This window comes from Dreissena polymorpha, chromosome 6 (assembly GCF_020536995.1).
Source record: "Dreissena polymorpha isolate Duluth1 chromosome 6, UMN_Dpol_1.0, whole genome shotgun sequence".
Taxonomy (NCBI): Eukaryota; Metazoa; Mollusca; class Bivalvia; order Myida; family Dreissenidae; genus Dreissena; species Dreissena polymorpha.
This window is the reverse complement of record NC_068360.1, coordinates 85,628,690-85,652,871: the sequence shown is the minus strand read 5'-3', so window position 1 is coordinate 85,652,871 and position 24,182 is coordinate 85,628,690. Positions and strand designations below refer to the sequence as shown.

General features: G+C 44.5%; 1 protein-coding gene across 1 annotated transcript in view; it reads right to left on the bottom strand.

Annotated features, from left to right (window-relative positions):
- Positions 1-24,182, bottom strand: part of LOC127833289 (probable ubiquitin carboxyl-terminal hydrolase FAF-X) — a 105,868-nt gene that overhangs the window by 40,276 nt on the left and 41,410 nt on the right. The window contains exons 31-39 of the mRNA XM_052358462.1: positions 14,522-14,647; positions 13,359-13,516; positions 12,394-12,502; positions 11,793-11,848; positions 11,076-11,166; positions 10,511-10,657; positions 8,185-8,395; positions 7,014-7,234; positions 445-623 (exon numbers count right to left, since the gene is read on the bottom strand). Coding sequence (XP_052214422.1) covers positions 445-623; positions 7,014-7,234; positions 8,185-8,395; positions 10,511-10,657; positions 11,076-11,166; positions 11,793-11,848; positions 12,394-12,502; positions 13,359-13,516; positions 14,522-14,647 — 1,298 coding nt within the window. The remainder of the gene's footprint in view (positions 1-444; positions 624-7,013; positions 7,235-8,184; positions 8,396-10,510; positions 10,658-11,075; positions 11,167-11,792; positions 11,849-12,393; positions 12,503-13,358; positions 13,517-14,521; positions 14,648-24,182) is intronic.

Genomic DNA, 24,182 nt, shown 5'->3' with positions numbered 1-24,182 from the left:
CGGTAATCAGGGATTACACTCTCCACCTAAACTGGATGTTTGTTTAGAAAAGACTTCCTTTTAACCTGAGCCCATGCAGACTGACATCTGGGATGATTATGACTACATATCTGAGCGGTAAAGGGTCAAAAGCAGAATCTGCCTTCTTGAAATGTTTGCAGAATGCGTTCATTTCCAACCCTTAAGATACTGAAAAGCAGCAAACAGCCTTGCACCTGAAAAGCTTGCAAGTTACTCAGAGGCTGTTATGGTTTTATTCTGGTTGCCTATAGCCATTTTCACTATGCCTCTAAGTGGGAAATGGAAAGGAAAATCTGCCTACTTGAAATGTTTCTAGAATCCAGTCATTTAGAACTGAAGGTTTTTTCCAGACAGTAAGACATTTTATAACGACTATTAATCTAGAAGAAGAGAACGGTCAGTTTAAAACACCGCTGTACGTACTTAAAGTGTTTCCAGAACCCCTTGGGCACATAGTACTGTAGCTTGCTGGCTGCCAGGTTGCCAAAGATGAGCTGGATCTGCTTGAGGATGCCCAGGTTGTACTCCTTCCTCTCCTCCTCCTTGTTCGACACTGGCTTCTCCTCATCCTTACGTTCCTCCTCATTCACCTCTATGTTTGTCTGTAAACATTCATACAGCCATTTCATATATGAGCCTCATTCTGCGAGACATGAAGCCTTTTACATCTACAAATAGTGAAACCTTACAGGCTCTTTGAGAATAAGTTCACCAGTCTAATACACTGAATAAAACTACTTTCAAAACCATCAGTTGAATAATAAATGTGAGACTTGATATTGGGAAATAAAGGTCCCCAAAAGGACAGGTAATGATTGCTGCACACTGCCTCAATGTAGGTCCCCAAAAGGACAGGTAATGATTGCTGCACACTGCCTCAATGTAGGTCCCCAAAAGGACAGGTAATGATTGCTGCACACTGCCTCAATTTAGGTCCCCAAAAGGACAGGTAATGATTGCTGCACACTGCCTCAATGTAGGTCCCCAAAAGGACAGGTAATGATTGCTGCACACTGCCTCAATGTAGGTCCCCAAAAGGACAGGTAATGATTGCTGCACACTGCCTCAATGTAGGTCCCCAAAAGGACAGGTAATGATTGCTGCACACTGTCTCAATGTGACAAATATTTGAAGGACATTAGATAAAAATCCTTTAAAGGGCATAGCAGATAAAATCAGGCTCAAACATTCATCCCTTAAGTGTAACCTTGACATTATGTTTGCCTGACTGTCTTGTGTATACTTCTTATGATCTCAATGTGCAAAAAATTAGCAAAGTTTTTATGTGAAAATCCTTCAACTAGTAGGGGGCATATGAAGTCGACAAAAAAATATAAGAGACAGAAGGACAGGGGAAATAAAAATAACCCTTTTGACGGCTTATGTGCAATACATTTCCCCAAAAACACCCTAGTATTAAAAAAGAACTTCGCTCCTGGAATCCGAGCTTAATGCAAGTGCAGAAAGTCTTGCCAAAGATTACCCAGTGCAGTCTGCACAGGCTAATCAGGGATAACACTCCCAAGCTACACTGGATTTTCCAGTATTAGAGACTGTGCTGACTGCACAGGCTAATCAGGAAGGACACTTTCAAACTTAATGGATTTTCATTATTGAAGAGACTTCGATTGAATGAAAAATTCCATGAAAGCGGAAAATGTTGTCCCTGATGAGCCTGTGCGTAATGGGATGCCTTTTTACGCACATAAATTACACATGTCCCACCTCTCCCTTCTCCATGATGGTACCCACCTCTCCCTCTACCTTCTCCATGCTGGTACATACCTCTCCCTCTCCCTTCTCCATGCTGGTACCCACCTCTCCCTCTCCCTTCTCCATGCTGGTACCCACCTCTCCCTCTACCTTCTCCATGCTGGTACCCACCTCTCCATCTACCTTCTCCATGCTGGTACCCACCTCTCCCTCTCCCTTCTCCATGCTGGTACCCACCTCTCCCTTCTCCATGCTGGTACATACCTCTCCCTCTCCCTTTTCCATGCTGGTACCCACCTCTCCCTCTCCCTTCTTCATGCTGGTACCCACCTCTCCCTTCTCCATGCTGGTACCCACCTCTCCCTTCTCCATGCTGGTACCCACGTCTCCCTTCTCCATGCTGGTATAGTCCTCTCCCTCTCCCTTCTCCATGCTGGTATAGTCCTCTCCCTCTCCCTTCTCCATGCTGGTACCCACCTCTCCCTCTCCCTTCTCCATGCTGGTACATACCTCTCCCTTCTCTATGCTGGTACCCACCTCTCCCTCTCCCTTCTCCATGCTGGTACATACCTCTCCCTCTCCCTTCTCCATGCTGGTACCCATCTCTCCCTCTCCCTTCTCTATGCTGGTACCCATCTCTCCCTCTCCCTTCTCCATGCTGGTACATACCTCTACCTTCTCCATGCTGGTACCCACCTCTCCCTCTCCCTTCTCCATGCTGGTACATACCTCTCCCTCTCCCTTCTCTATGCTGGTACCCACCTCTCCCTCTCCCTTCTCCATGCTGGTACATACCTCTCCCTCTCCCTTCTCCATGCTGGTACCCATCTCTCCCTCTCCCTTCTCCATGCTGGTACATACCTCTCCCTCTCCCTTCTCTATGCTGGTACCCACCTCTCCCTCTCCCTTCTCTATGCTGGTACCCATCTCTCCCTCTCCCTTCTCCATGCTGGTACCCATCTCTCCCTCTCCCTTCTCCACGCTGGTACATACCTCTCCCTCTCCTTTCTCCATGCTGGTACCCACCTCTCCCTCTCCCTTCTCCATGCTGGTACATACCTCTCCCTTCTCTATGCTGGTACCCACCTCTCCCTCTCCCTTCTCTATGCTGGTACCCACCTCTCCCTCTCCCTTCTCCATGCTGGTACATACCTCTCCCTCTCCTTTCTCCATGCTGGTACATACCTCTCCCTCTCCCTTCTCCATGCTGGTACATACTGTGAAACCATTATTAATCGTCAGGCATTAATTTTCATAAATTTCGTCTGTCGACGGATCGGCAAATTTAAGATCCTAACGAACAATCATACTCTATGTTTGAACAAAAACAAACACTAAGTTGAACAATATTTTAAAATTTTACCGTAGACATGAGGCATTAAATTCCAACATAATCCATGCACACATTCACTGCTGTTTCGTAATCAAGATTAATCCGGTTTTGACACAAATGGATGTAGATTACACAAGGTACTTAACTGACACGTTACACTTCTTTAAAACGCGTGTGCAGTACAGCTGTATCGAATGCGTTGACTTCGTTTATGTAGAATGGTAATGAATTAGCGCTAATTGTTTATCACTTTATTACCCATTAGGTGCATTATTTTTCAGTGGTGTTGCATATTAGCCATCACACAGCGAATGCCGATGAAAGACAATACACCAAAATGAAAAGATGACGATGTGTGATCAACATGCGTATTTATCACAAATAAATAAAGAATATTTTAATTCCTGTTTGTTGTTTGATTGTTTGCGTTTAACCACACTTATTACTATTTTATCAAATTATTTATTTTTAAATTATTGACATTATTGATTTATATACCGGTAGTTTACTTTTTAAGAACAATATATAATAATAGAATAAGACTAATTGGCAATTGGCTTCGTTGTTACAAACACTCGTTAACGGTTATTCGATCCCACTTGTCCGCTAATCATAACAATGAACATGTGAGTGGCATACATTAAGAGGGTCCATTACTGTCCCTTGATAACAAAAGACTAGTTAATTGGCATGTGACAAACAGGCCCCACCGTCTGCAGTGATTCTCAAGTGTGTTCCCGCATTCGTACCACGATTTTTCGCAACTGCGATTGATCGCGAATATGTATGACACACAAATCGGATATTGACTGACGCATTTTTTTTAAATTCAAAATCAGAAATCGGCGAATTTAAGTGCTGACGAAATCGTCATTTTTATAAAAATGACGAAATTTTGTGCTGTCGAAAATAAATGGTTTCACAGTACCTCTCCCTCTCCCTTCTCCATGCTGGTACCCACCTCTCCCTCTCCATTCTCCATGCTGGTACATACCTCTCCCTCTCCCTTCTCCATGCTGGTACCCACCTCTCCCTCTCCCTTCTCCATGCTGGTACCCAACTCTCCCTTCTCCATGCTGGTACCCACCTCTCCCTCTCCCTTCTCCATGCTGGTACCCACCTCTCCCTCTCCCTTCTCCATGCTGGTACCCATCTCTCCCACCTCCATGCTGGTACATACCTCTCCCTCTCCCTTCTCCATGCTGGTACCCACCTCTCCCTCTCCCTTCTCCATGCTGGTACCCACCTCTCCCTTCTCCATGCTGGTACCCACCTCTCCCTTCTCCATGCTGGTACCCACCTCTCCCTTCTCCATGCTGGTACATACCTCTCCCTCTCCCTTCTCCATGCTGGTACATACCTCTCCCTCTCCCTTCTCCATGCTGGTACCCACCTCTCCCTTTTCCATCTTGGTACATACCTCTCCCTCTCCCTTCTCCATGCTGGTACCCACCTCTCCCTTCTCCATGCTGGTACCCACCTCTCCCTCTCCCTTCTCCATGCTGGTACCCACCTCTCCCTCCTCCATGCTGGTACATACCTCTCCCTCTCCCTTCTCCATGCTGGTACCCACCTCTCCCTCTCCCTTCTCCATGCTGGTACCCACCTCTCCCTCTCCCTTCTCCATGCTGGTACCCACCTCTCCCTCTACCTTCTACATGCTGGTACCCACCACTCCCTCTCCCTTCTCCATGCTGGTACATACCTCTCCCTCTCCCTTCTCCATGCTGGTACATACCTCTCCCTCTCCCTTCTCCATGCTGGTACCCACCTCTCCTTCTCCCTTCTCCATGCTGGTACATACCTCTCCCTCTCCCTTCTCCATGCTGGTACCCACCTCTCCCTTCTCCATGCTGGTACCCACCTCTCCCTCTCCCTTCTCCATGCTGGTACCCACCTCTCCCTTCTCCATGCTGGTACATACCTCTCCCTCTCCCTTCTCCATGCTGGTACCCACCTCTCCCTTCTCCATGCTGGTACATACCTCTCCCTCTCCCTTCTCCATGATGGTACATACCTCTCCCTCTCCCTTCTCCATGCTGGTACATACCTCTCCCTCTCCCTTCTCCATGCTGGTACCCACCTCTCCCTTCTCCATGCTGGTACATACCTCTCCCTCTCCCTTCTCCATGCTGGTACCCACCTCTCCCTTCTCCATGCTGGTACCCCACCTCTCACTCTCCCTTCTCCATGCTGGTACCCACCTCTCCCTCCTCCATGCTGGTACATACCTCTCCCTCTCCCTTCTCCATGCTGGTACCCACCTCTCCCTCTCCCTTCTTCATGCTGGTACCCACCTCTCCCTCTCCCTTCTCCAGGCTGGTACCCACCTCTCCCTCTACCTTTTCCATGCTGGTACCCACCTCTCCCTCTCCCTTCTCCATGCTGGTACATACCTCTCCCTCTCCCTTCTCCATGCTGGTACATACCTCTCCCTCTCCCTTCTCCATGCTGGTACCCACCTCTCCCTCTCCCTTCTCCATGCTGGTACATACCTCTCCCTCTCCCTTCTCCATGCTGGTACCCCACCTCTCCCTTCTCCATGCTGGTACCCACCTATCCCTCTCCCTTCTCCATGCTGGTACCCACCTCTCCCTTCTCCATGCTGGTACATACCTCTCCCTCTCCCTTCTCCATGCTGGTACCCACCTCTCCCTTCTCCATGCTGGTACATACCTCTCCCTCTCCCTTCTCCATGCTGGTACCCACCTCTCCCTCTCCCTTCTCCATGCTGGTACCCACCTCTCCCTCTCCCTTCTCCATGCTGGTACCCACCTCTCCCTCTCCCTTCTCCATGCTGGTACATACCTCTCCCTCTCCCTTCTCCATGCTGGTACCCACCTCTCCCTCTCCCTTCTCCATGCTGGTACCCACCTCTCCCCTCTCCCTTCTCCATGCTGGTAACGCCACCTCTCCCTCTCCCTTCTCCATGCTGGTACCCCCTCTCCCTCTCCTCCCTTCTCCATGCTGGTACATACCTCTCCCTCTCCCTTCTCCATGCTGGTACCCCACCTCTTCCCTTCTCCATGCTGGTACCCACCTCTCCCTCTCCCTTCTCCATGCTGGTACCCACCTCTCCCTTCTCCTGCTGGTACATACCTCTCCCTCTCCCTTCTCCATGCTGGTACCCACCTCTCCCTTCTCCATGCTTGGTACAATACCTCTCCCTCTCTCCCTTCTCCATGCTGGTAACCCACCTCTCCCTCTCCCTTCTCCATGCTGGTACCCCACCTCTCCCTCTCCCTTCTCCATGCTGGTACCCACCTCTCCCTCTCCCCTTCTCCATGCTGGTACCCACCTCTCCCTCTCCCTTCTCCATGCTGGTACATACCTCTCCCTCTCCCTTCTCCATGCTGGTACCCCACCTCTCCCTCTCCCTTCTCCATGCTGGTACCCACCTCTCCCTCTCCCTTCTCCATGCTGGTACCCACCTCTCCCTCTCCCTTCTCCATGCTGGTACCCACCTTCCCTCTCCCTTCTCCATGCTGGTACATACCTCTCCCTCTCCCTTCTCCATGCGGTACCCACCTCTCCCTTCTCCATGCTGGTACCCACCTCTCCCTCTCCCTTCTCCATGCTGGTACCCCACCTCTCCCTTCTCCATGCTGGTACATACCTCCTCCCTCTCCCTTCTCCATGCTGGTACCCACCTCTCCCTTCTCCATGCTGGTACATACCTCTCCCTCTCTCCCTTCTCCATGCTGGTACCCACCTCTCCCTCTCCCTTCTCCATGCTGGTACCCACCTCTCCCTCTCCCTTCTCCATGCTGGTACCCACCTCTCCCTCGCCCCTTCTCCATGCTGGTACAATACCTCTCCCTCTCCCTTCTCCATGCTGGTACCCACCTCTCCCTCTCCCTTCTCCATGCTGGTACCCACCTCTCCCTCTCCCTTCTCCATGCTGGTACCCACCTCTCCCTCTCCCTTCTCCATGCTGGTACCCCACCTCTCCCTCTCCCTTCTCCATGCTGGTATAGTCCTCCTCCACATCATCAGCAGCCCCCTCTATGGCAAGTATGCCCGCACGTATGGGCTCAATCATAAACAGCTGCTGCAGCACGGAGTTCATGTAGCATGTGGCCCCTGCATTCTTCAGACCCACAAACCCCTTATTGGGCCTTGCGCCCACTGGTGGGAGGTACTCCCACTCTATCAGTGGGGCCTCACCTGGAACGGTTAACATGAGAGTAAGTAACATGAACTAGGATGGAATTGGAATTTGCAAAAAGGAAAAAAAAACCTACACAAATTCTCATTTCATCAAGTTATTCTAAACTCTTAATATGGACCTAGGATAATATTTGTTACTTAAGTGTTTTGTTAATTAGAAATTTGATTTCCTATTATTGAATTTTGGACTACAAGTTAGCTAGCTGAAGATTGGTGGACTTAGGGGGACTTACTGCTGTTAAGCAATATAATTTATTGAGCATGATATTCAACAAAGAGATTGCACATTTGTAACTATGCGTTATAATACTTTTTTTCCAGAATTTCTATAAGTCAATAATTCTTAGAGCTAATTAAGGTTACTGATAAAAAAAATATAAGACATTCTAGCTACATTTTCCTCAATCATATCAGATGTGGTGCACATTTAAGGAAGGTTTGTTTGTACCCCCAAATTATCTGTCAGACATGAGGAAACATACCACAAAAATACATGTAACTACACATGACATTTTAGCAAACATCTGACACAAACAATGTTGAAAAAAAATGCAAAAATGTCTATAGCTTTAAAAAAAAATTGCTTTTCAATCCTGTTGTTTTTTTTTAAATATTGTTTCTTCAAAACAACATGAGGCATTTTAGCAAATAAATGACCTCACTACCAATGCCAGTAAAAAGCTCACACAAATGTATAAAGCTGTGAACAATTGCTGTTTTCCAATTACTGCAGTATTTTATCTCAATAACTGACACAACCAACCAATCCCCTAAAAAAGACCTCAAAACATTATAGAGCTTTAAAAAAATGGTTGTTTTCCACTTACTGCTATAGAACATCTCCATGAGGTATTTTAGCAAATATCTGACCAAACCAACCAATGCCCCTAAAAAAGTCCACAAAAAACAGCTTTAGCAAATGGTTTCCCTATTGCTGTAGTACTTACTGCTGTAGTACATGTCAATGAGGAGGGCGGTGAGAGCCTTGAGGTTGGGCACACATCGTGTACAGAGGGCCACTAGCAGCTCATAGGCGGCCACCACGGTGGCGGGGGTGGAGCACACAGGCGTGGCCTGCTCCAGGGGCAGCTCTCCACTGGACTTGCGGCACTGCAGCACCACCTTGGAGGCCGGGAACACAAAGTCCTCCACCAGCTCCTGTAAGAGATATGGGGATGATTATATACTTAAGAAACAGGCCTGTATAGGACGTTCAGTCACTTTTTAAATTAGATTAGAGAAGTTATTAGAAAGCATATAAATATTATTATTTCAGTGCTTTTTTCTGGTTTTTAATTTTGTGCTCACAAATTTATAATATGTTAAGTGAAAAAAATATTGCTTTAACATATTTTTACTTCTCAAACAAAATATATTTGACTTTCATAATCATTTCAAAATCTTATTTTGTTTATAGGAACAGGACATTTTACTTGTGATAAAATTTATTTAAGAATATTTGTTATAATGCTTTCACCGAGACTGAAAAAGAAAGTTTGATGCAATTCTAGTCATAAGATACTTCTTATTTATATTTTTTTCAAACTGTGATTTTTTTAACATCTCACATTGGGAATGAGTCTGTATAACAGACCTGTAGATAGCCAGGAAAAGCCTGTGTGCCCCCATTTACCTTGATGAGGTCGTCTCCCACAGGCTGTGCCCCCATTTACCTTGATGAGGTTGTCTCCCACAGGCTGTGCCCCCATTTACCTTGATGAGGTCGTCTCCCACAGGCTGTGCCCCCATTTACCTTGATGAGGTCGTCTCCCACAGGCTGTGCCCCCATTTAGCTTGATGAGGTCGTCTCCCACAGGCTGTGCCCCCATTTACCTTGATGAGGTTGACTCCCACAGGCTGTGCCCCCATTAACCTTGATGAGGTCGTCTCCCACAGGCTGTGCCCCCATTTACCTTGATGAGGTTGTCTCCCACAGGCTGTGCCCCCATTTACCTTGATGAGGTTGTCTCCCACAGGCTGTGCCCCCATTTACCTTGATGAGGTTGTCTCCCACAGGCTGTGCCCCCATTTACCTTGATGAGGTTGACTCCCACAGGCTGTGCCCCCATTAACCTTGATGAGGTCGTCTCCCACAGGCTGTGCCCCCATTTACCTTGATGAGGTTGTCTCCCACAGGCTGTGCCCCCATTTACCTTGATGAGGTTGTCTCCCAGAGGCTGTGCCCCCATTTACCTTGATGAGGTTGTCTCCCACAGGCTGTGCCCCCATTTACCTTGATGAGGTTGACTCCCACAGGCTGTGCCCCCATTTACCTTGATGACGTTGACTCCCGCAGGCTGTGCCCCCATTTACCTTGATGAGGTTGACTCCCGCAGGCTGTGTCCCCATTTACCTTGATGAGGTCGTCTCCCACAGGCTGTGCCCCCATTTACCTTGATGAGGTCGTCTCCCACAGGCTGTGCCCCCATTTAGCTTGATGAGGTCGTCTCCCACAGGCTGTGCCCCCATTTACCTTGATGAGGTTGACTCCCACAGGCTGTGCCCCCATTAACCTTGATGAGGTCGTCTCCCGCAGGCTGTGCCCCCATTTACCTTGATGAGGTTGTCTCCCACAGGCTGTGCCCCCATTTACCTTGATGAGGTTGTCTCCCACAGGCTGTGCCCCCATTTACCTTGATGAGGTTGTCTCCCACAGGCTGTGCCCCCATTTACCTAGATGAGGTTGTCTCCCACAGGCTGTGCCCCCATTTACCTTGATGAGGTTGTCTCCCACATGCTGTGCCCCCATTTACCTTGATGAGGTTGTCTCCCACAGGCTGTGCCCCCATTTACCTTGATGAGGTTGTCTCCCACAGGCTGTGCCCCCATTTACCTTGATGAGGTTGTCTCCCACAGGCTGTGCCCCCATTTACCTTGATGAGGTTGACTCCCACAGGCTGTGCCCCCATTTACCTTGATGACGTTGACTCCCGCAGGCTGTGCCCCCATTTACCTTGATGAGGTTGACTCCCGCAGGCTGTGTCCCCATTTACCTTGATGAGGTTGTCTCCCACAGGCTGTGCCCCCATTTACCTTGATGAGGTTGTCTCCCACAGGCTGTGCCCCCATTTACCTTGATGAGGTTGACTCCCACAGGCTGTGCCCCCATTTACCTTGATGAGGTTGACTCCCACAGGCTGTGCCCCCATTTACCTTGATGAGGTTGTCTCCCACAGGCTGTGCCCCCATTTACCTTGATGAGGTTGACTCCCGCAGGCTGTGCCCCCATTTACCTTGATGAGGTTGACTCCCGCAGGCTGTGCCCCCATTTACCTTGATGAGGTTGACTCCCGCAGGCTGTGCCCCCATCTGGTACTTCTTCTCTGGGCTCTGGAAGGCCAGCAGCTCCTTGGTGATGCCCAGGTGTCCCTCAAGAAGGGTCTCCTCCACACGACACTCTCCACTAGAGATCACCAGCTCCTGAATGGGGGGAGGGGCAATGAGTTATATGAGCATTGTTCATGATCAGCTTGTGCAGTTGGCACAGTCTCATCAGGAACACCATTTTCCGTCTGGATTCTTGTTTGGAAGACACTTCCTTCAAATGAAAAATTCCATGAAAATGGAAATTTTCATAGCTGCTAAGCTTGTGAAGAATGCAGAGGCTAAACTTGGACAACACTACGCACACACATTAACCCATTTTCTCAAAGGAGGAATGAGGAAATTCACATAACAATGTTAAAAGATAATGGAGAGACCATAGGGGATCTCTTTGTAATTCCAAAGCCCTTGAGAAATACCTGTCTCAATTCCAACAAATCTAAGTTTGAAATTTGATTACAGGAAGAATTGTCACTTAGTGAAAAGTTTCTGACATGGTATAACTAATGAGTACCTTGACAGTCTTGAGCCACTGTATCTCATTGTTCAACAAGGCCTCTGCATTTGGAAGCTGTACATCTGTGGTAAACGCATAGTTCAACAATCTGAAATCAACAACAACAAGCTTTTATGAGCAAACCCCTCAATACAAAACCTAGCACCAAGTCAATCAAATTCATATTAACCTTCAATCTTATTGAATGAGTGTCCTTTTTTATCATATTTTAATCGGTTTAATTTACATACTGCAACAAAAGTGCATGATTTTTGTAAAAGTCCACAGGGAAAGTGGAAATGTTGGTGATTTTATAAGAATAACAATTAATCCTTTGATTATCACTAATCGTCTTGATCACTGTTGTTTGCAACATTGTCTTATCGGATGTCTTGTGAAAGGGATGGAAGGTTCAGACAATTATACCCTAAATTAATGACAGATGACACATTGAGGACTTGTTTTCTATCGTAGAACTCAGCTATCAATGAGTTGAGTTGAATACTATAAAATCTAACTCCCCATTATTGCTCTTTGTTTGTGTGGATTTAACGCCAAGTTGAACAGTATTTGAGTCATATCACAGTGGTCCATTAACCTAAGGACACTTGCTGGGGTTGCTGGCTTACCAGTACTAAGTGAACATAGTACCAGTAACTGACCTACTTAAATCAGAAGTAGGGGGAGAATGGCCTCTATAAACCTCTAGAAACTGGGCAACCTATATGTACTCACCGACATAACAAATGGAAATACTCATTAGCTTGTTTTGCATTGTCCTTTGCTAGAGTCTGAAAAGAATAAAATTGAAATTACTGATACATTTAACACCATTACAATTTTATATAACAAACATGTGTATTCCGACAAAAAAATGACTGAGCATTTTAAATGTACTGATCTATGTATTGTTAAAGCCATCTCTTCAGTATATCCTTTATATGCCTCCTATATCAGGACATACTGATCATAAATATATATGAGCCTCACTCTGGGAAAATGGGGTTTAATGCATGTACTTAAAATGTTGTCCCAGATTAGCATGCACAGTCTGCAAAAAAAAAAAAAGAAGTTTTGTTTAAAAGAAGTATCTTCATAACGAAAATACAGTCAAAGAGGAGAGTTTAATGCCAGATTAGCCTATGCAGACTGCACAGGAAAATCTGCCTATGCAGACTGCACAGGAAAATCTGCGACGACATTTTGTGCATATGCATAAAGCCCAATTTTCCAAACGCAAAGCTCAAATTTATATTAAAAAGCTGAAAAATTCAGTAGCGACACATAAAGAGATCATCCATATGACAGGACTCACATTACTTAGTATTTTACTTACAGACAGCACAGTGAACAGGAGCTGAATGAAGAACACTACAGGCTTGTGGGTGCTGCTGCACTTTGTGGCCATCAGAAAAAACTGCTCTGATGCCGACGATCGCACAGGTCTGAAATGACAACATAGTAATTATATTTACCATTGGGAAAACCCATTGAAAAGAACATAAGCTGAAAAGTGGACAGAAATCCAACCCCTTACACATCTGTTAGTACTTGATCGCATCTTTTTGTTTTCATTCACCAATAAACAATTCTTCTTTTAACTCCTTCCGATAGCAACACAAATAAAGGAACATTTGAAATCTAAAAATAATTTCACTGCAATAAAGTGCAATAAAGTAATTTATACTTTTTTTCAGCAAAATTCATTTTGCATAATAATGCGAGTTTTTGTATCATATTTGGATTGCTTTTAATGGGTTGCTTAGTACAGAACCAGACACTGTTTCCTAGACCAATGCCTTTTCGGCACATTTTGGTGACATAACCCTTATAAATAATAAAAACAACAGTCAGCATTCAATATTCAATTATTCAATATTTAAGCACTTTCTTTAAAACGTTCTTGTGAGGCATTGTATTAAGCTTACTCTGTCACCTTCATCAGCTTATTATGAAGATGACTTATCTGTGAGACTGCACAAACACTTCAAGTCTAGTGTTGCACAATGCTAGCCCCACCTACAACCCACTAGACCCAATGACTTGAGTCTCCTTATAAGAAAATTAGGCTTAATGCATATGCATATAGTGTCCTCCAGATTATCCTGTGCAGTCTGCACAAACAAATCAGAGACGACACTTTCTGCCTAAACTGGATTTCGCTAAGAAGAGACAACCTTTCAACAAAAATATACCATAAAAGCAGAAAGCGCCATCTCTGATTAGCCTGTGCGGACTCTGGGACGGAACTTTACGCACATGCATTAAGCCCTGATTTTCCAGACCACTGGTCCCACTTACTTGTTCCTGCAGTGCAGCAGGCAGTCCTTGATAAACTGTTGCCAGGCCTTGTCCTTGTGTAGTGCCTCTGTGGCGCTGGGACACAGTAGCATGCACACTGTAAGCACTTCCATGGCCTCCCGGGACACGGTCAGGTCATCTGGGTCTGGGGTCAACTCCTAGGGAAATGTACTTTAGTGTTACCGCTAACTATTAAACACCTATAGATTGGACTAATAATGGTTCTGCTCCCAGTTCACCTTTAGGTCATCTGAGTCAAGGGAAAGCTTCAGCATAGAAACAGATGCCCATGAGAACCCAGCTGCTCACACATTGAATACCCAATTAGATTACAGCCTTTAAGTTTTATATCAAGTTATTTATGTTAAAGCAAACTTCTAAATTATAATCTTTTTACTTACTTTATTATGCATGCATTTTAAGCCAAAGTTTTTTCTTTATATCATTCTGAGGAATACAGAAGAGAGACAGATATTATCAATACACTCAGCTATAAAGCTTATTTGCACCTTGCATTAGTGTACTAGTCTGTTCAAGTCTTCAGTAACTGGGCCAAGATGAATAGAAAAACATAGAAAAAGAATTGCATGTATCAAGTAGGGCAAGATCTGCTGTAGGATCACATGACAAACATTCATCACTGAAGGAATAATTTTAACAATATAAAGTCATCTATGGGAGAAGTCAGCATTTGTAGAGAAAGCAGAACACTACACTTTCTGTGCAGGTTTGTAAAAATAATCAGTATGCAAGCAGTGTCACATGCTTTCTCAAGCAAACCAAAAAGCAATCATTGCCACTGGTGCATTGGTTTTTTATTGAATTTTTAAGAAAAAAAAAGACAACTGCAATTACAAGTCCCTCGCATTTTGCAAATTAAAAAAAGGACGAAAACTCCTTAAAATTCAGTCAATATGTAACCTTGAAAATATGAATTCTGTAAAAGACAGATGAAAAAGGTCATGTAAAAATGTAAGAGTTGAGCACAGAAACATTTATAGGTTTTTTTAAACAAAGGGCAATAGCTCATTAAAATATTATCTGAACCATGTAACCTTTGATATTATGATAATAAGCCCTGTAGCACTTGCAGATAATCATTCAGTAAAGTTCAAGTTCAAATGTGTTGAAAGGTGCCATCTGTCTCATTTCTTTGCACATACCTTCTCATGTGACGCATGTATATCCTCGTTTGAGGCATGGACTAGATGCAGAGATCCACTCCCAGACGACCAAGTTATCTTCTGTATGGCCTTGATTGTGTTCAGATCTGGGCTCACACTCGTTGCCTGCAGGGGTACAAGTAATCATGACAAAGATGCAGAAAAAAAAACTTTACTATGAGAAAAGGGGGCTTAATTCATGTACGTAAGGTGCTGTCCCAGATTAGCCTGTGCAGTCTGCACAGGCTTATCAGGGACGACACTTTCTACTTTTATGCATTTTTTTATTGTTTAAAGGAAGTATCTTCTTAGCAAAAATTCAGTTTAGGAGGAAATTGTTGTTCCTGATTACCCTGTGTGGACTGCACAGGCTAATTTGGGACAAACTTAGTGGATTGCAGAGGTTTATCTCCGACGATAAAGCATTAAGCCCCATTTTCCCAGAGGGAGGCTTTAATAAATGACATGGAAAATACACCAGTAGCAGTACTGTTCCAACACAGTAGAACCCATAAACAGGGTTATCAGCTAATGATATCAAGTAATCTTCGTTAAAACGGTATTAATTATGACTTCTCGGACAGAGTAATATGTCTATGTCGTAAAGAAGACACTACCGTTAGTGAAACCACAACAAGCCCAAACGTATACAAATTGTATTGTTGGCACTTCAGAAAACGAAGATAAAAAGATGACAAGGTGGTCGGATTCCTCCAGTAAACAGCTTAGAGCACGTCAAAAAGTGGGGTGTGATTAATATATGCCCACAAAACCGACAGAGCTCTTAATTCATGCGGTCAGATCCTAAAAAAGGAATGAATCCTTAGATAGGATAAGATTAACTTTCCTTATTCGAGGTCTAACCCCGAGAAATAGAAGCCGCAGACACATCTCCCCCCCCCCTTTTTTGGGGAAATGAAGAGTGTCTTTGAGAACCTCGAATGGACTTCTGACTAACACTGCTGAGATAGAACTTCAAAGCCCTGATTGCCCAAAGAAGTTTATCCTCATCTTCATGACTACCAGTTTAAGAAAACTTGAAGGTAGAAGCCATATAGAGGACTTGATATTAAGCAAGGAATCCTGGCTGACACAACAAAGTGAAAACGACAATAGATCCAACTGGAATTGGTCGTATTCAACAGAAAAAGCATGAATTTCACTTCTCCGTATGGTAAAAGCCATAATAAGAAGGAAAACCGTCTTAAAATTATATTGGAACTGTTAATAAGCCTGATGAAAAAGGTTCATAGGGAGCTCATTAAGCATCCCAACGTGTTACACAAGTCAAAACCGCTTAAGAAGGTAAAGGAACGAAAAACATAGTGTTGACGTTCCATAGTTTGGATCAGTTCCAAAATAGGTAAGACAGCACAGAGTTGCGATGACTTACACAAAACAAGGTATACGAAAGCATAATCTCTATCCTTTGATGAAGAAAAGAACAAATTTCTTATCATCAAGAAAAAGATGAGAAAAACCTCTATGTATCTAGCAGAGTGATTAAGGTAATAACTAAGCTCTCAATTACCCAGTAAAAAATGAATTTCCATAGAACCTTTATACAGTTCTGATGGAATTATCCTTGCACAAGTAACAAGGATTGAAACTCTAACAGAAAAACGTTTTTCTGTAGAGATAACTAAAAGTTATTAATGGCCAGACATGAAGTGGCACATGTTTGGATCAGTAAAAATATGTCTCAGTGAGATATGATATTTGACCTGTGAAGAAGTTTTCTGAAAATAATTGTACAGGAGACTTAAAAGGTCGTAGAACCATAATCCCATGGTTCATTAAGTATATTTCATGAAATTATGGCAAAAACTCAGTTATTGCAAAAACTCACCAAGAAGGCAAGATATTCCAGTTTATGTCAATGGACGAATGTATAACAATCGCACACCCTGCTGGATCGATTTCTGTGAACTGCATTGTTGACGTTGTTCAGCATACCGGTATACACTGCGATATACGATCGCATAACGCTAATAACTAGCGTTTGATGATAAACAACATTCTTTGATATACTATGTACACCATGCAACTCGTCTGCAACTTCACTGCCGCGCATGCGCAATTACATTATTGAACCCAACGGAAAAATAATTCGAAAGAAAGAACTGCAGGACAAAACGTCCAACAGGGCGTTGAGACCAACTGGTATGAGAAAGACGATAGAGAAAATTTGTTGTTCTTGCAAAGAACGAATAAGTTCCTGATTTCCAGTTACAAGGAGTGATAATATGATCACCTCCGTGTCTGTAAGTAAACCACGACCGATGTGTGATAGTTGAAACCATCACAAAGGAATCGTGAAAATGTGTTGTAAATGAAAAACAGCTAAAAAGAATTTTCGCTTTTCAAGATGTAGATGTGCAGGTGATATTCGTTAGGATACCACATAATTGAGAAAATCAAGATACGTTGTTCTATGTGATCGTCCATAACCTTATCTGCTCACATCTGTATAAGATGTAAGAAGGTTGTGGTAGAATAAACTATATTCTTGCCAAGATAATCTTCTAGTCTAGACACCAATGAATAGTGGTAAATAATGACAAAAAGATGGAAATCTGTGTCATTAAATAATCCAGAGATTAATACAATTATCTTAAAAATAAAGCTGAAACGGACGTAAGAAAAGGCGTCTCAGCAGAAGGACCGGTGACCGGACCGGTAAATACCGACCGGTGACCGGAACCATTTGTCAAGGATGAGTGGGCAAAGAAACCACGGCAAGCCGAACTTTCCCACTCCAAACACACTTGAAAATTGGTAGAATAGGACAGTGTTTAACACTTATAAGTTTATGACCTATCTACAGAATATAGCCTCTTCTTGAACCAATAACAGGCGCCTTTAAAATCCTGGATAATACAGGTCGCGAAGTCATCGATTTGCGAAGTACGGAAATATGATTGATAGTGGTACCTCCGGAATCGGAGGTGTGATGGCAGAAAAAGGTGAAAACCCTAGGGGTAACCTTAAGCGGGTCCACGCTTGCCGGTAGAATGCATGGAAGTCTTAAAGTCTGACTTGATTAATCCATTTACTTAAAGACTTCTAACCTGGACGAATTCCGAAAGGAATACGACCAGTTATAGGAAGACGGCCTGTTATGGCCAGAAGTGTAATAGAAGAATAACTTTAAGATGAGGTCCCTCCAGATCCTAGGATCTAAGATCTGAGTTCAATAGGTCCTAAGCCATCTACAAGACTGTAGCCGCTATGCGGTCAATCTGATAGGCAATCCTATGTATCAGAACTCTTGTTGATTCCAGTAGCTTGAAAATATGCACTGCCGTAGGAGCAATAGAAAAGCAGAAGTCGATACAAACAAATTTTCTTAAGTAAAATTCATTTTAATTATTAAATACTTACCTGTTATCTCTAGCTTACCCCTTTCCAAGGGAGTTATTTCATCCGGAAAATATTCAAGCGCTGGGAATCGTCCACCTCTATAAGAATCCAAACCAGGTTAAACATAGTACAATGCAACCTAACAGGAAATCAAGAACCACAACTCATCTTTCCTTTACGCAAACATAAAAAGGCGATGAGCGGGGTGGGAGGTGGGACTTACCGATAACAGGTAAGTATTTAATAATTAAAATGAATTTTACTTAAGAAAATTTGTTTTAATATCATAAATACGTTACCTGTTATCTCTAGCTGATTTTGCAGCTGCGGCGGGAAGGTTCGCATATTTTTTCCCATCACAGCAAAACCCATATAGAGGGTTTACAGCCAGAGATAGTAGAATCAAGTCCTCTTATAATCTTTGTTAGTACAGTATAGTACTTAATTCTCGGATGGCACCAGTGTACTTACGCCAAAAAAGAAACTACAGTTTGAGCCACTACAAGAGGACCCAACTTATACAAATTGTCTTGTTGGCACTCAAGAGAACGAAGATAAAAAGAGGAGAAGGTGGTCGGATTCCTCCAGAAAGCAGCTTGAAGCACTTCAGATAGTGGGGTCTGATTAATATAAGCCCACGAAGCCGAAAGAGCTCTTAATTCATGCGGTCTTATCTTAAACAGGGATAAATCCCTCGATGAAAGAGAAGAATAAGCTTTCCTTATAGTCGAGGCTATCCAACGAGAAATAGAAGCCGCAGACACATCGCCCCCCCCCTTTTAATGGAATGAAAAGTCTCTTGCGAGAACCTCGAATAGACTTTACCTTTTTAAGGTAGAACTTCAAAGCCCTGACCGGGCAAAGGAGTCTATCATCATCTTCATGTCCACAAGTTCTAGATAGACTTGGAACTTTGAAGGGTTTGGAAGCCATAGAGGGGAGTTGATTTTTAGCAAGGAATCCTGACTGACACAACAATGTAACAGAACCATCAGAAGAGTCAAACCGAAGATGACTATCCTCGATAGAAAGAGCATGAATTTCACTTCTCCGTTTGGCTGAAGCCATAGTAAGAAGGAAAACGGTCTTCCATGTTAGGAATTGTAATGAAGCCTGATCAAGAGGTTCATAGGGAGCCTTAATAAGGGAACCAAGCACACAAGCTAAATCCCATTTAGGAGCAAGTGTACGAGATACAGGACGACTAAGTTCCATAGCTCGAACAAGTTCTGAAATAGCTGGATCAGCACAGACTTGTGAAGACTTAGTGAAAGCCAATGTATGCGAAATCATAGATCTGTATCCTTTGATGGAACTAAGAGAAAGTTTCTTATCATCAAAAAGATAAATGAGAAAATCCGCTATTCGTCTAGCAGAGGGATTGAGGGGATTAATTTTCCCTCGAAAACACCAATTGGAGAAGAGTTTCCAACGAGCATCATAGACTGCTCTGGTGGATTTTCTCCTTGCCGAAGCAACGAGGGTTGAAGCCCTGACAGAAAAACATTTCTTCTGCAAAGATTGCCTGATAACGGCCAGACGTGTAAGTGGAACATTTTTGGGTCCGCATGTAGTCTGCCGCTTTGAGACAGAAGATCTGACCTGTGAGGAAGATTCCTGGGATAATCGTACAGGAGACTGAGAAGATCGTTGAACCAAGATCTTCTGGGCCACCAAGGGGCAATCAGGAGTATCCTGCAAGAGCTCACCCTGATTTTTCCCAATATTTGGGGAATTAGAATGGGTGGGGGATAGGCGTAAGCGTCCAGTTGGTCCCATGCGAACGAAAGCGCGTCGATTGCCCACGCTGCTGGATCGTAAACTGGACTCACATACAGAGGAAGTCTGTGATTGTGTCTGGTTGCAAATAGATCGACCAGGGGATAACAGAACTTGAAAAAGATCTGGTTGGTCACTTCTTGATGAAGTGTCCACTCCGATGGAAGTAACTGGTGTTTGCGAGACAAACCATCCGCCAGGGCGTTGAGGCGACCTGGTATATATTTTGCCAGCAGATGAATGTTGAGTGTTTTGCAAAGAACAAGTAATTTTCTGGTTTCCAGATACAGGGATTGAGAATGTGTTCCCCCCTGTGCCTGGATGTAAGCCACCACAGATGTGTTGTCTGTTGACACCATCACACAAGAGTCTCGAAGATGTGATTGGAAATGAGATACAGCTAGAAATACTGCTCGCATTTCTAGATTGTTGATATGAAGGTGAGATTCCTGATGAGACCACAACCCTGAAATTATCAGACTGAGAGGTTCCAGGTGAGCACCCCACCCTTCCTTGCTCGCATCCGTTATTAGATATAATGACGGTTGCGGGGGAAGAAGGGGTACTCCTGCCAACAGAGTCTCCTCGTCTAGCCACCACTGAAGATGAGACCTTAAGGAGGGAAGGATTGGAATCTGTGTTAATAGATTGCCTGGAGACCATTTCCAACAAGCTGAGAGATAGTGCTGAAGAGGACGTAGGAAGAGACGTCCCAACTGCACAAAGTCTGCTACTGAGCTCAGGATACCGTTGAGAGAGAGGAATTCTTGAGCTGTTATATGAGATTGGGACAAAACCCAGTTGACCTTCATCAGAAGGTCTGATATACGTTGAATAGACACTCTGACCCGATTGATGTGGGTCAAGAAATTCATTCCCACAAACGTAAAGTCCTGTGAAGGAATGAGGTCTGATTTGTCTGCATTGAGAAGGAGCCCTAACGAGAGGAGCTCCTTCCAAGAGAATTCTAGGTTGTACAGAAGCAATTGACGATCGAGCTGGTGTAAGAGCCAGTCGTCGAAATACTGAAGAAGAATAATCCCGTGAACTCTGAGGTGTGATCCGACTGCCGACATTAGTTTGGTAAAAACTCGTGGGGCTGTCGCCAACCCGAAAGGCATAGACCGGAACTGGTAGACTTGGCCTTGAAAGGCGAATCGCAAGTACTTTCGGTAGTTGGGATGTATAGGAACATGGAAGTAAGCATCTTCCAGATCCAAAGACACCCCCCAGTGCAGGGGTTTGATGGATTCCCGTATGAAAGAAGGAGTCTCCATTTTGAAAGTTGGTTTGAGGAGATACATGTTGAACACTTTTAAATCTATTACTGGTCTCCAGGAACCATTTTTCTTTTGAACAAGAAAAAGACGACTGTAAAATCCTGGAGAATAAGGATCTTGAACCCTTTCTACCGCCTGTTTTTCCAAGAGCCCGAGAATGGACTCTGGAATATGTGGATGCCGAGATACCAGCTCTATAGGGACGCGAGAAAGTGGAGGCCTTTTTTCGAATTGAAAAGTCAGGCCTTTTGTCACAAGAGAATGAACCCATGCGTCTGAAGTAATTTGAAGCCATCGATTTGAGAAGTGGAAAAGTCTGGCCCCGACTGGTATTTCCGGCATCGGAGGTTGTGGCGGTAGAAAGGGAAGGGACCTAGGGCTGATAAGCAGGAGGTGCGCCCCTGCCGGTAGAAGGTTTGAAATTCCTCTGTCCCGGCTTGGGTTTGCCCTTTTTCCCAGAATCTTTATTAGAAGACTTGTGTGACAAAGAAGGTCTGTTATAGGAAGACTGCCTATTAGGACCTGACCGTGGATTAAAAGAAGGCTTTTTAGAGAAAAGGTTATTTCTCTTAGCCGTCTTGAATGCTGGAACTGCTGGTGGCCTAGAAGCAGGATGCTTAAAGACCCCTTGGCGTTGTCCAGAGTTGTTTATAGCTAAAGAAGCATGAAGTTGGTCATCCTTGTCAGCTGTGATTGCTTCTTGTATCCTTCCACCAAAAAGAAACCCTGATGTGAGAGGAGCTGTTCTGAGCGAGTTCATACCAGGTTCCAACAGAAAATCTTTAGGTAAAGAAGTAAGGATAAGATCTCTACGAATCCTTAGCATCTCGGACATTGAAGAAGCAGAAGTGTGAGATAAGGCCAGTGTGGTCCGTGAGAGATGAATTAACAAATCACGGAGTTCCTCCGGAATAGATTCCGACCAATCACACACCATTTGTAACCTCATTTCCCAAGTTTCCAACATTGAAAACGGAACAGAAACTGAATTGGAACCACTTGGCATTACAAGAGATAGCTTGCTTATGTCCGGATCTGGAACCGGAAGTTTTGAAAAATCCAACCCAGATGTTGCATGTGGTACAGGAGGTTTGTAACTTTTACTACCTTCCTGGTGTTTTGGATCAGCTAGTTCCTTAGGAATTTTCCATGTTTCTCCTCGTTTTGGAATAGTCTTATTAGCTGATTCCAATGATTGAAGAACAGATAGAACAGTAGAACCAATGGGAAGTCGTGGGTCAGGACGAGCCGTCGACTTAATAACCCTGTTGGGATCAAATGTACGAAAAAGTTGTTCTGTCACAGAAATCGTCGCATTTGAAGACAGTTCAGCAGGTCTTGGACAGTAATCTTCACCAAGAGTACGAAACATCAGTTCATAGATCTGACCAATCGGAGCTAAATATTGATCCGTCTCAACATTAGATTCTGCATCTGAATCAGCCTCACTCTCTACAACACCAGCGGTTTGTATAGAATCAGCAGGAACAGAAGTGAGAATATCTTGTACCGGATTGTAATTGTCTGGTAACAGCGAATGATCATCCCCGACGTCAGTAAACTGATAATGTAAACCGGAAGAAGGTAAATTATCAGCATTGACCGGTACAAAATGTCCCGCTGAATTCTGTATCCATAGTGTATCAGGATTCGACAGGGTAGCTGTAGGGAGTACACGACTAGATACTGTAGATGATACTCGTGGTGTTGACACTGACGCCGTAGTAGTGAGATGAGCTCCTGAAGATGCAATACGTGTGGCAGTCAACGTTGGAACCGACACATTTGGCATGGAAACATGCGATTCCATAACGGAACACGATGGTGAACGACTATACGTATGGTAAGTCCGATGCTGTCTACGTGAACGTTGCCGACGTCCTCGTTTCCTGCAATGTCGAGATCTGGATCGGCTGCGCTGTCGAGATGTGGATCGGCTGCGATGTGATCGAGATTTTTTGGAATACCGTCTCCGTGAGTGACGACGTGATCGCTTATGAGCGCCGCGACGATGATAACTGCTCGACGAAGAAGAGCGTGTCCGATGTCCACTCCTTGATGAAGACGATGTATTCGACGACGAATCGGATGTAGAAGAATACGCCGATGATGAAGACCGAGTTCTTCTTGACCGGCGATTGGTGTTATCGGTGGCAGGCCCAACTGATGACTGTTGACCGGTGACCGGACCGGACCGGTGACCGGACCGGACCGGTGATCAATGACCGGACCGGACCGGTGACCGGACCGGTGACCGGACCGGTGACCGGACCGGTGACATGACCGGACCGGACCGGACCGGTGACATGACCGGTGACCGGACCGGACCGGTGACCGGCCGGTCATATTATGACCGGTTACGTCACCGGACAAAGACCGTAGAATGGCGGCTGCCATGTGGTCTGACATTGATCCAGTCGTTCCATGATCAATGTCGCCGGTATGCATGGTGTGAGTCATAAGATCTGATGACGATCGACTGACAACAACACCATCTTGCCCGGTACCCGGTGACTGACAAAACCGCTGGTCATCCTTGACCAGTGGAGTCACCGGGTAATCAACGTCGGATGGAGGTTCGTTGCGTTTGCGGCTGATCGACGTCCTCCGGCGACCTGCTTTTGTCCATACGTCGTAAGCCCACAAATCGCAAACCGCACATTTGTTATTAAATGTGCAACCGGTACATGCCAAGCAAGTATCGTGGGAATCCCACCTTGCTTTGATATGACCACAAGAACCTCTATCCTGTAAGTTCATTCTGAAATAAAAGAAACAGAAAGAACCTACAAAAAAAACAAATTAATGATTATAAATTCAAATAAAAAGTTAAACCACAAAATGTAAACACAAAGAACGCTGTCCAATTGACCTCAATTACTTATTGGGGAATAGGCACGAATTCCTCGTGGTTCACGTGCTCATGACGTCATGTACATGAGCGACGATGCAAACAAAGAAACCCAGCAAAAGCAGAAATATGACAATTACTGCAACAAAAAGTATAGAAATATAAACCGAATGATACAAATAAGAGATAAATAAACTTTATCCTTTTAAACTCCGCCAAAAACACAGTGAAAAGAACACATAAGTCCTGAGCCTAAAATAGGCGTGCACATGGTTTTATCCGGAAAGGAAAGATGAGTTGTGGTTCTTGATTTCCTGTTAGGTTGCATTGTACTATGTTTAACCTGGTTTGGATTCTTATAGAGGTGGACGATTCCCAGCGCTTGAAT